General features: G+C 41.3%; 1 protein-coding gene across 5 annotated transcripts in view; it reads right to left on the bottom strand.

Moving 5' to 3' along the window:
• Washc5 (WASH complex subunit 5) overlaps positions 1–12,161 on the bottom strand; it is a 58,712-nt gene that overhangs the window by 11,311 nt on the left and 35,240 nt on the right. For all 5 annotated transcript variants that reach the window (XM_026407288.2, XM_026407281.2, XM_026407276.2 and 2 more), the window contains 7 exons: positions 11,779–11,859; positions 7,786–7,887; positions 6,583–6,762; positions 5,533–5,657; positions 3,408–3,570; positions 2,898–3,000; positions 2,731–2,810 (listed from right to left, as the gene is read on the bottom strand). In XM_026407288.2, the coding sequence (XP_026263073.1) occupies positions 2,731–2,810; positions 2,898–3,000; positions 3,408–3,570; positions 5,533–5,657; positions 6,583–6,762; positions 7,786–7,887; positions 11,779–11,859 (834 nt within the window). The remainder of the gene's footprint in view (positions 1–2,730; positions 2,811–2,897; positions 3,001–3,407; positions 3,571–5,532; positions 5,658–6,582; positions 6,763–7,785; positions 7,888–11,778; positions 11,860–12,161) is intronic.

Raw genomic sequence — 12,161 nt, 5'->3', positions numbered from 1 at the left:
GTAATCCCTGCAACTTGGGAATCTGACACAGGAGGATCACAAGTTCAAGGTCAACCTAAGCAATCAGTGAGACCCTGATTCAAAATGAAATAGAAAAGACTGGGAATGTATTCAGTGGTAAAGTGCCCCTGGGTTCAATCCCCAGTACCAAATAAATAAATGAATAAGCACACATCTACACACAAAACAAAATAAAACAGAGGATTAGAGTGGAGGCCAACTGTCATGAAATGTAATGATCAAACTATTAGAACTATTTAACTGTGTCAAAGAGTCATGTTTAGAAGGTAGATCAACTGTGGTAATCCCAAAGCAGTGAGGAGTATAAATGGTTTGTGGAGAAGTCCAGAATGACCGTGGGGCACGGGAACTGACTTGGGGTAAGCTGGAGAGAGTTCAGCTCCCCCCATCAACCTGTCACCATCATGAGCTGCACAGGACATGCTCACCTTTTATGTTAGGGAACTTGTCTAGGGAGGGCATCTCTGAGGAATGGCAAGGGGACTGTCAGGGGGAGGGGTGGGCAGAGGCTCCTCTGTAATATAAGCGGCAACCAGGTGGAGACCAACGTATTGCCCCTAAGTTGCTCAGCGCAGAGAAGAGCTAAGAAAGACAGAGTGGCCTCCTCTGGAAGAGGAGAGAAGTCATTTAGATAATGGAGTCTGTGGCAGTTATAACGTGTTAAATAACCTCCATGTATTCTTACAAGACTATTATTCCACTTACATGAAGAAATAAAAGTCAATCCAAAAAATGGTACTGATAGATAAGAAGTCTTTAAATTTATAGAAAAGTACTATTTAAAATTTTGAGGGGCTGTGGTTGTGGCTCAGTGGCAGAGCATTTGTTTAGCGCGTGTGAGGCACTGGGTTCAATCCTCAGCACCACATATAAATACATAAAATAAAAGTATTTAAAAACTTCTTTAAAAAATTTGAATAAGGCCAAGAAAATGTTAGGTTCTCTCAGGCTACTCAAAAAGGTCCCTGAAACCTTGAACCTGTACCGTATAATTCCTTGCATAACTTTGTCTAGGGTACTCCGGGTCAATGATTCTCTTGCAATTATAGTATTAGAAATGGAAACAAATAAAATTGGTTGAATGTAATTTGTTCTCATTTAATGGATATGGATTCCTGGTGACTGACATTTCTTATTTTTGGTCTTCATGACCAGCTTAGAAACTATTGGAAAGGCTAATGTGCCTGGTGTGGGTGAGGAACTCACTGCACCTACCTATCTGCCTGTTTAGACACCTGGCTTATCATTCTTGCCCCAAGATTCTTTTAAAGTGGCAGTGTCCAGGGCAGCAGTCACTAGCCACATGTAGCTATTTAAATTAAAATGAAATGCAATTAAACATTTCATTTGCCAGTTCTACAAGCAGCATTTCCAGGGCCCCACAACTGTGTGTGACTCGTAGCTGCTGTCACCGTCAACACTTCCATCACTGTTCCAGGTCAACCCTGGATTAGTGACTGCAATTGCTTAATTCTAGATAAAAGACAAATCTGCCCCTGGGGGCTTTATTTAAAGACCACTGACTTAGACATGACCACTTGGCTACCAGTGAATACTAGCAATTATAACTAACAGCATTGTAGCTGCTGGTCTTAGAAGAGTCTGGTAAGTCAGGGGCAAACTCTGAGGCCCTTGGAAGAGTCCCTGTAATCTCCGTACGCTCCCACAAACTGAGTTTCTGCTTGTGTGACTGCAGGTAATTTCCCACTCCTCTAAAATGCTTTCCTGCAGTTGGAAACGTGGCCTAGAAGCCCTCACATCAGACGGTCAGAGGCTGAGGCAGTGTTACAGCTGCACAAGAGGACACCCAGCAGAGCCAGAAGCTCCTTGTCTTACCAGTTGTTCTCTCAAAGATAAAACAAAAACAAGAATGAAAAAGTGAGTCTGGCTGAAACACCATAGCTTTTGCGACTGGGAACAAGAGAATGCAGCCATCCCTGTGGCCTCTAGACTTCTCCCATGGCATGAATCCTAGTTTCCCCCCAGGGAATCTACTCCTTCCCACTAGAGTAAGAAAACTTCGAGGGAACACAAAGGGTTTCCTTTAACTCTTTCTCACAGCAACCGCCAAGACCTTGCACATAACAGGTACTTCATGAAGTGTTGTTGAACATCTCTGGTGGCAATCAATGACAGAGGGACACGCAGAAGATGCAGAGGGCCATGGGAAATACATACGGCCACAGGGAAGGGAGGAAAGGGGGATGACTGGATTCTAAATTAAGCTGGGTTTCCACCCAGCTGATGAATTCCTCATTTGCCATTCATCCTCATTTCCAAAGACACTGTGTTTTACTGACAGTGTTAAGCATAATGTTCGCCCCTGAGGACCTGGCTCCCAAACACCTACATAGACCCAAGACGGGCAAGGGACAGAAGTCCTTGTAGCCCCCAGGACTGCAAATGGACAGGTGAGTTCATTTAAAAAGGTTGGAAGAAAATTTCCATCTCCTTGGATGGAAACATCTCCAGCCAAAGGCAAAATCAAAAAGAACTAGTTTTCCTGAGCAAAAGGGAAGCATAGACCCCCAAAAAGCCTCGTTAAAAACATTCCAGAGAGGAAGCAAAGGAGTAAGTGAATTTAGAAATAACAATAAAGTACAATATTTTTGTTTTAATTGCAAGAGTAGTTTTTTTTTTTTTGACCAACAAGGTACAAGGAAATAAGCTAAAAACATAGTATTGATTATCGTCTTCTCCACAACATACCTTCATTATAGCCTCGAGGTAAGCAGTCCAAATCTTCTGCGTTTTGGCAATGGCAGAAAGATAAATTTTATTTGAATTTGCTGAAAAATTAAAAAACAATTTTCTATTTAGTAAACTCAGAAAGGCCACAGTGTCACCCCCTCCTTGGCTGGACTCAGGATGCTTACCTACAATGCTCTTTAAGGGGCTGACGGCGTTCATGAGGGTTTTTAAAGTATCCTGAACAGTTCTATCTCTCAGGATAATTTTCTGAAACATACTGAGGAAATTCTAAAAACAAGGATGTGTGATTAAAGAACCAAACAAAATGAACAGAAAGAATACATACTCCAGTTTACTCAACTGTTGTGAGGAACAGGAACTTCACCTGAGCCACACAGCCTCTAAATAGGAAGACAGGACAGCAGCAACTCAGGGTCTTGTGGGGAGAAATTATTGGCTTTAAAGATAAAATATCTCATCCTCACAAGATGAGACTCCCCAAAGCAGTCTACCGTACCAATACTATGACTGCCAAAGACATTCCAGCTTACTCTCTGTTCTTATCTACCCGTAAGAATCAAATACGTCTGACGTCAGTGTAAGAAAACACAAAAGAAAAGGCACGTGGGTTTAACTGGCCCCGAAAGCCGTCCTCTCCCGTCCCTGTGGAGATAGGCCTGCCTGCCCCAGCTCACCTGCAGCTCCTTCACGATCATGAAGCACAGAAGCCTGTCTAGCCCATTCAGACCAAAGGTCCCCAAGGTGGTCTGAATTTCTGAGAAGAGGCGGCTGCTGGTCACTTCTTGATGAGTCTTCATATCATACCAGGTGTTCAGCTGGTCTATGTGACATGTCATCCTAAAACCAAAGCAAAACAAAGTAAAAGCCCCAGAGTGGCTCAGAATTCATCCTGAAGACATGGACTCATCAGAATCTGGGGTACTGAATACTCAGAGCAACAGGTACATGACTCGTGTTTTCTAACTTCTGCGTCCAGGCACCCAGTTAAGGAACTGGGAGGAAAAAGCACAGTGCACAGTGACCCTCTCCAGTGGACAGCGGGCAAATAGTTGGACCCCTTCCCTCCTTGGCAGGCCTCATGGTTCCAGTCACTCCTTGCTACTGGGAAGGGCCACTGGTTTGGAGTCACATTGAGAAGACCAGGCTAGGCTCTGCCCTCAGCCAGGACTGAGGACAAGATAGGCCTCAAGTCATTTCCTTTTGGCCTGGAAGGAACTGAGAATCCTTGTGCACTAACATCTCAGGCAGTGATGACAGAGCTGTTTGCTCTTTCCTCCCAGTTCCTTAAAAACACAGATGCTGTCTTCCAAGCACCTCCCAGGCTTCCTTTTACACTTATGATGACAACCAGCAGCATCCAGCGACTGCTCGGTGTTGCTAGGATGGGCCTGGCTCTAGCTCTGCACCCCTAACAGCCACTTAGAATCTTTGGCTCTCATACTGTCAGGAGGGCCCCTGAACCACTTGCAGAGCTGTTAAAAACAGAGATGCCCACTTTCTACTCCTGGGGACTCAGGCTCAGGAGATGTGGGCAGAGTCCCAGCCCCTGCTTTTCAACAAGCTCAACAGGTATAGGCCCCACTTTCTAAAATCCACCACTATACACCTTTACTAAACAGGGGTCTGGGAGGAGCTAAAAGAGCCCCAGGGGGATTAAATTTGCAAGTAAGCGGGAGAACAAAACAAGGTGATTTCATTCAACTTCTGCTTTCAGGCCTAAAAAGTGTTCTCCCTCTCAGAGCTGGCTCTTTGACTATGTCCCCTGAGAGACTCCTTGAGAAGCCCACTGATCCTCCCTGCTGTATAAACAGGGAACTAGGTGGGCCATTTTCTAAAAGGGCTTCCGTGATTTGACTCCTGGGTACCAAGAATTGAGGAGCCACAAAACTTTCTAGAACATTTACTCTTTTTAGCCCATGAGTAATAGATAAAATTTCTTATTTCTATTGGAAATTTTGAACAAAGATTATAAGTAATTTGTCAACTTTCCCAAGTTATAAAAGACAAAGTCAGTCTGGATAATACAGTGGTACAAATTCAACTATATGTGCATAGGTAGAGAAAGAAAAGAATGATATTTTCCTGGGCTACTGATCAATCATTCTGCTTGGTGAGCGTGTGCCCGGGTTAAACCTGAAACAGAAGACAGGAACCTGTTCTTCCCTCAATTGGTCTTAGTACCAATTGCTTCTCCTGTGGCTCAGATTAAGAAAGAGGAGAAAATGAGTTCAGTTGAACTGAGCGGCAGCATGCCAGTCTCTAACATGATGCCCACCTAAAATATTGTCAAAGATAGTTTTAATAATATATTTGCCCAGTTCCTGCTGAATGCAGAACCCATGTGATGTGACTATAGATGGGATTCACCAGGCACAAAGTTAAGTGGTCTGCTGTTCAACAGAGCTGGGCTCCAGGGGCAGAGGGCCTGCTGTGTATTCTGGGCAAACCATTTATTATGATGTTGGGCAAGTGACTAATCTTTCCTGTGCCTCAGTTATTCCATACCTAGAATGGGAATAATAACAATAATGCTGACCTCCCAAGATTACTGTACTGTGTTGATGCACAGATGTATTCTATGCTGAGAAGAGGGCACTGGTAAGCGCTCCACAGATGTTAGTGTTTACTATCAAAAGGGCTTTGTGCTGGGCTAAGAAACAAGGAGGTCACCTTCAGGGTCAGGATGTGAGGTGACAAGTGCAAGATCCAGGGGCTGGAATTAGGGCGCATGCCACAGTGACACAGGTACACATGGTCATCCATGGGACTCAAGGCTCAGCAGAATTTAGAAACACCTACTTTGGGTCTGTGATCCGCAAGATTTCTCTGCAAAGTCGACCAATAAATGTGACGGACTCGTCCACAGGGGGGAGCTTGGGTATGGGAATGTGAGTGGACTGGTACATGCTCTGCCAGTCCTGAATCTAGGGAACAAAACCACAAATATTTAGTACACTTATCTGTTTCCCCATAATTTTACAAAGATAAAACTGAACAGTGACAATGACTACTCTTTGGTTTAAAGAGGAAATTTTTAATACTAGCTTCCCAGAAATGCTATAGGTAACATTCATAAATAAGGAAATATTTGAAGCAACTAAGGAGAAGTGAGAAGGCCGTGGGTTTTTGTCTTATGAGCTGATGTGCATCAGTATAATGGAAAGCCCTGAAATATTATAAGGTTGGAAGACACTTAATAACCTGTCATGTCAGCCCTCACCTAAAAACCTGCAGTGCTCCTTACTGATTGCAGAAATCTCAGCCTGGCACTCAGGAATTCGGGGCTCTATCTTTGCCCAATTAAAATGAGTAAAGAACTTCAATAGATATTTTCTCAAAGAAAATGGCCACTAAAATGGCCAGTAAGCACATGAAAAGGCATTCAAGGTCACCAGCCATTAGGAACCACAACTCAAAACCATAAGACCCACTCACAGGATGGTGAAGTGCTGTTGATAAGGAGGAGGGAAGGCGGACTCAGACTGCCCAGCACCGCTGCAGAAGGCCTGGTGCTCCTCTCCCCAGAGACCAGGTACATTCCCTGATCCAACCTACTGAGAGGTGCCTGTCTCCTGCACTCAGTCATGTGGGCTGAAAAGTTATAGCCACCAGGCCCGTTCTGTGGCCATGTAATCATGCTTGCCTTCTTGAGGCAGGAAGCTCGCCGAGGTAAGGTGCCATGTCAACTTCTCTGCCACCCTGATGGCTCCTGAAGGTGCTCTCGAGTGCTTACTGATTTTGAGTATCTATTTAAACAAACTTTCTTGTTGGCACCTCTGAGATTTAGAGTGTGTATTTTAAACATAAGAAATACCTAGTAAAATCAAGAACTTTAAAATTGTTAAATACCTTTGTTCTTAGGAAGTTATTACACTCTTGTTCCACATTGTAATTTATAATACGAGAGACTTCTTCCTGCCAAATCTTCAGACCATAAATGTTGACATAGTCCTGTATGTATTCAAAAGAACGATGGAATCCATCCATGGTGGCTCCCAACTCTTTCAGCTTGGGCATCAGTTCACTTGGCTGTGTGAAAAAGAGAAAATGTGCAAAAAAAAAAAGAAATTGTGCAAAAAAGCTCCAAAAAGTTATCTGACTCCTCTGCTCCTTTGCCAATTCAGCTGAGAGTTGTGGCCACATTCCAAAAGATTATCATTACTAATACCTTCATTAGACTTTAATACACTGACTAAGGAGCCACAGTCACAGATTAAGACATAGTATAAACACTGGAAAATTTCCGACTTCATCTTGGTCGAGTGGCAAGAGATGTCAGATATTTAGCAGAGAGTACATTTTGTTCCTTTGGAAAGAAAGTTTCCTATAAAGGAATATAAACAATGAATGCTGGTGATTTCTCACATATCATTTGGTGAACATATCTCATCTTAGTACCCTTAAAAATATTTTAAATTAAATTCATTGATTTGAAAAATACTTTATAAATTTTAGGCCTCTTTATTTTTCTCATGGGAAAATTACTATATTTTCCAACAGATAAAACAAAAATAAAAAGTCAGTTTTCATAGATCCTATTGGCTTTAGGGCTAATAAATTCTTTTAATTATAAAAAGTAACTCTGAGACAGGCGTTGGGACATGAGCCTGTAATCCCAGATACTTGGGAGGCTAAGTTAGGAGGATTGCAAGTTCAAGTCCAGCCTGGGCAATATAGCAATACCCACTCTCAAAAATGAATAAAAAGGGCTAGGGATGTAGCTCAGCAGTGGAATGCCTGGAATATGTGAGGCCCTGGGTTCAATCCCCAGTACCTTAAAAAATAAAAACGGCAAAAAAAAAAAAAAAACCCTCTGAATCGTAAACATCAATTCTTAAACTTGGGGGTCAACAGGTGAAGGAAAGAAGCATTGGTTTTAAAAAGGATTTCCTGGTAAAATGAATGGATTATAATAGAGGAGCAAAGAGCCTATCAGTTGTTGGTCCCAAAGGTCACACTAGCTGTAAGGACAGAGGAGGAAGGTCTTGTTACAAATTGTCCAAGCTGTGAGCTGAGCGAGAACAGGATGGATGCAATTTGGTCTTCTGGTACCTTGGCTCGAGGGTTGAATATCAGTCCTCTGTGAAGGGCGAAAGCAACCCGTTTAACCAGCTCCTTCCTTATTCCGTCTTCCAGCAACTGCTTCGGATCCACCTAAGTGCGAATCACAAGTTAGGAAAAGGCCAGTCCTGAAGAAACACAGGGGAAAACCAATTCCCAGAAGGTAGCGCAGCATTTTCCTCCTTCTTCTCTAAATGATTTAGATTTTGTCCCTTTCCTATCCCTATCTGACCTGGGGCAGCTTGGGCAGAATTTCTAAACCTTCACCTCTTAGGATGCTCTTCACCTCGGCCAGCTTCATGAGATAATTTACAACATGATATGTCAAAGTTGATGAGTGTGGAAAGTTTTAATTGCCTCACATTTCATCATTTCGTTAAATGTTAAGTGCCTTTTCTTATCACAAGGAAAGGGCGGAGGAATGAAGGGCCTGGGCTGAATTCAGCTGCTTGTCTCTCCTCCAGATGTCATCTTGGGCCATCTGTCTCCAGGTGAGCAAACTCAAGTTTCGAGTTACACCACTATAAATGGAATAATTCTTATTCTTTCAATATTCTTAGGATGCCATTTATAATTAGGATGATAAAACAGGAAAGCAAATCTACTATCAAACTCTACACTTATTACTTTTTTCTGTAATGAGAAAGCTATTGTAATTCCCTAAATAAATCTCCTGTCAGATCCACAGAACATCAAATGGTTTTAGCCCATGCCCTGGAACACCCTGAGACTTGTTTCTTTTCCTTTTGATTTGTAAAGAATCATTATTTTTAAGGTCACCAAGACAACTGACAGGCCCATCTGGTTTGGATTATATTTAAACTTCAAAGACAACTGTAATGGAAGTTGCAGAAAACACAAAAGCCTGAGAAACACATGTGGGAACTACAACTGGACTACGCCATCAGCACCCCCAAGCGTGCATTGCTGCAGGGCAAGGGCCTGGGCTCTGCAGCAGATTGACTGTGAGGAAAGAAAGGAGTGCAGGAGAAACCTGCTGTTACACAGACTTCAGAGAGACAACAGTTTTTCCTTCAATGAGCACTTCTAAACTACAGTGTATACAAACTTATCTGCGAATACTAAGACCATAAAGGGAGAGACTGAGACTAGGTCAGGGCACATGGGGGAGACACAGGAGTAGGGGTGGTTAAATAGATTTCTTTTTCTTTTTTTTTTTTTTTAAATGTGTTAAACAGTTACTACATCATGACAAATGAAATTAGTTCAACACTTAAAAATCAGTCAATTTATTTATTTATTTATTTTTTTTTTTAAAGAGAGAGTGAGAGAGGAGAGAGAGAGAGAGAGAGAGAGAGAGAGAGAGAGAGAGAGAATTTTTAATATTTATTTTTTTAGTTCTCGGCGGACACAACATCTTTGTTGGTATGTGGTGCTGAGGATCGAACCCGGGCCGCACGCATGCCAGGCGAGCGCGCTACCGCTTGAGCCACATCCCCAGCCCCTTAAATAGATTTCTTGACTCACAGGGTGATCAGAATGAGTAGTGTGAACCTCATAATAATATATTAAACCATACAATTATTTCTGCAACTTAGCATCTGTATTTTATTTTATAATTAAAAATTATAAATATCTACATAGTTGAGAAATAACAAAGCTTTTGAAGAAATGATCCCAGGAAGGGCAGACTTAGGGGCTGGGTGTAGCACCGTGGAAGTGTATGTACTTCATGCATGAGGCCCTGAGTTCAGTCCCTAGCACACACACACAAAACCAAGAAGAGATTTAGTGAAACAGTGGCTCTTCCACTCTTCCTGGATTTCCACTAATCAGCAGAAGTTTCCACAGCTAGGAAAGTCTCACACATGCAGCCCCTTCCTCATGTTTCCATCTCCTTCCTGTGTTAGCACAGTTAACAGCTTTCATGGCTTCCTCCAGATTCCTCTAATCATTCATCCACAGAAATGTTCATCTACACACATATTTGATTTTACAAATCTAAATGGGACCACATGCATACATGTGTATTTAAACATAAACATTCATTTATATACATATATCATAACATGTATGTTATCCTACATTTTCTATCTTGGAAACTATCCAGGGGCAAATTCTTTTTGAACAAAAGCAGAGCAATCTACAGTATGAATGTGTCATATCATTTAGCCATTCCCCTACCAATGGGTGTTTAGATTCTTTCTTTTGTCTGCCTCTAACAATGACTATTCATGTATATTTCTGTATATCTTACTGGTTTGAAGTCTTTTTGAGCACAGTGATCCTATACTTCTGTAAGGTTTTGAAACACATCCTTAAGATGCTGAGGTTAAAGATCAGTGAGGGCCACAGAATTCCTTCCAACAGTCCTTAGCTGTTGTTATTGGACTGGCAGAGTCTCCTAATTGGATGGGCTTGGTCAGTATGACATTCCTTCCAAAAGACTGTGGCAAAGATTTACACTTTATTAAGCAGTTTTTCTTTAATTATTGCTAATAATTAGGTCTTATCACATTCTTCCTCTACCTCTCCCTATGCATTGCTAGGGCTCATCGTACTTATGGATTAGTTGGGAGTAAATAAACCAGCATGTGTATTCTCTGCACATCATCTTAATTAATTTGGCATCAGGCCTAAAGTCATGTCGAGCAGAGTCTATTGAAATTTCAGGGGCATATGACATTTTATTTATTTATTCTAAGTATTTTTCTAGAAAACGTATACCTATGTTCCGTTTGTATTTAGGTTCATTTCCTCTGGTTTTTTTTTTTTTTTTTGTATTTTAGTAATGCAAATGTTTATGTGGCAATTCAACAGCTATCTAGTTTAAAAAAAAGGTTCCAATTCTTCTCATATCAGATAAATGGAAAAATAAAAGTACAATAAACTATGTGAAGGGGACATGGGGACATCATGAGTCATTGCAGGATTCAAATTAAAACATCAGTGAGATATCGATTATACCCCTTGGGCAAAAGATTAGAAAGAGGATAACATCAAGTAATCGCCAAGATGTGGGTGGAGTCCAGGAAATAGTCATTTCAGAAGGCAGGCTAGAGGCATGCAGACAAAATAAACACAGAGAGGCGGTGGGGTCCTGAGATGCCACTCCTAGGTATGTCCATTTCAGGGAAATTCCCACACAGGCCTGGAGAGGGGACAGTGCTGAGATGTTCACTGTGACAGTGGTTGTGATAATGGAAGAACAGGTGTCTGTCTCTGGTAGGATAGTTCAGTAAAGTGGGGAATTCGATGTAGCTATAAGCAACCAATTATCTGATCTACAGCATCATAAATAAATTTCAAATGCAAAAACCAGTAAGAAAAGTTGGAAAAAGACTGAGTGCACAATGATTCAGAGAAACCAGAAATACAAGCAGACATTCAATTGTGTGCCCCTAAATAAGCAAGTACTCTCATTTTTAGTAAATTGCATAATTAGGAACATGTCTCAGACACAGAGTGGTTGCTATGAAGAATGGGAATGGGAGTGGGGTCCAGGAGAAGAAAGAAAAAATAAAAGAGAAGCTTGCATGTGTCAGCGGGGATAACAGTCTATGACCAGAGGGTAAAATTATAAGATAATTTATAAGCTAAGAGCTCTCCTCACCTGGGTGCAAAATAGAAACACTAAAATAAAAGAGAGAAGCAGTGATGGGGAAAAAAAATAAAAAGTAGAAAGCAATCATGCCTAAGAAAATTGAGCCATTTTGTTTTCTTTGCTATGACAAAAATTCAGGGAAACAGATTTTTCTTAGATTAAAAAAACTCTTGTATAAAACAGTTATTAATACATTTTCCCCTCCAGAACTAGAAGAAATTCTAAGATTATACATAAGATTGTTTTCATTATTATGAGCAATAAAGGTAATTTTTCTTCATCAACATGTGAGGTAAAACCAAAATTGTGATGAGAAATAGTAAGATGATAAAATCACTCCCTGTTCCACACATGATAATTACCAGAAAAATCCAAACGACTAACCACAAGGGCACAAAGACCAGCATCGAGACACTTACCTTGATGATGCCAACTAAAGTTGTTTTCATCATTAAGATACCTTCGGTAAAAATGGAAATAGCATGGGTGAGCTTGGCAACCTATAACAAAGAAAAAGAGGAATTATGAAGCAATTGGGATAAGAGACTTGCCATTTCTATGGAAGGATAAAATAACTGGATAATAGTCCTGGAATAGGCAAAGCATAGGAAATGGATGTGTAGATTTGTAAAGAACATCGGCATCCACGGGCCCATACAGAAGTAAGGATTTGTGGCATAAGTGAAGTCCATATTGGACATGTTGGGTAAGAGAGTCAGAGACATCAATCTATTCTCCAACATTTCACAAAGAACTTTCCCTTCTTTGGTCTTCAGTTTCTCACATCTAAAATTTAGGTGTG

This window comes from Urocitellus parryii, chromosome 7, assembly GCF_045843805.1.
Source record: "Urocitellus parryii isolate mUroPar1 chromosome 7, mUroPar1.hap1, whole genome shotgun sequence".
Lineage (NCBI taxonomy): Eukaryota > Metazoa > Chordata > Mammalia > Rodentia > Sciuridae > Urocitellus > Urocitellus parryii.
The sequence above is the reverse complement of the archived record's forward strand: the minus strand, read 5'-3'. Positions and strand labels throughout refer to the sequence as shown.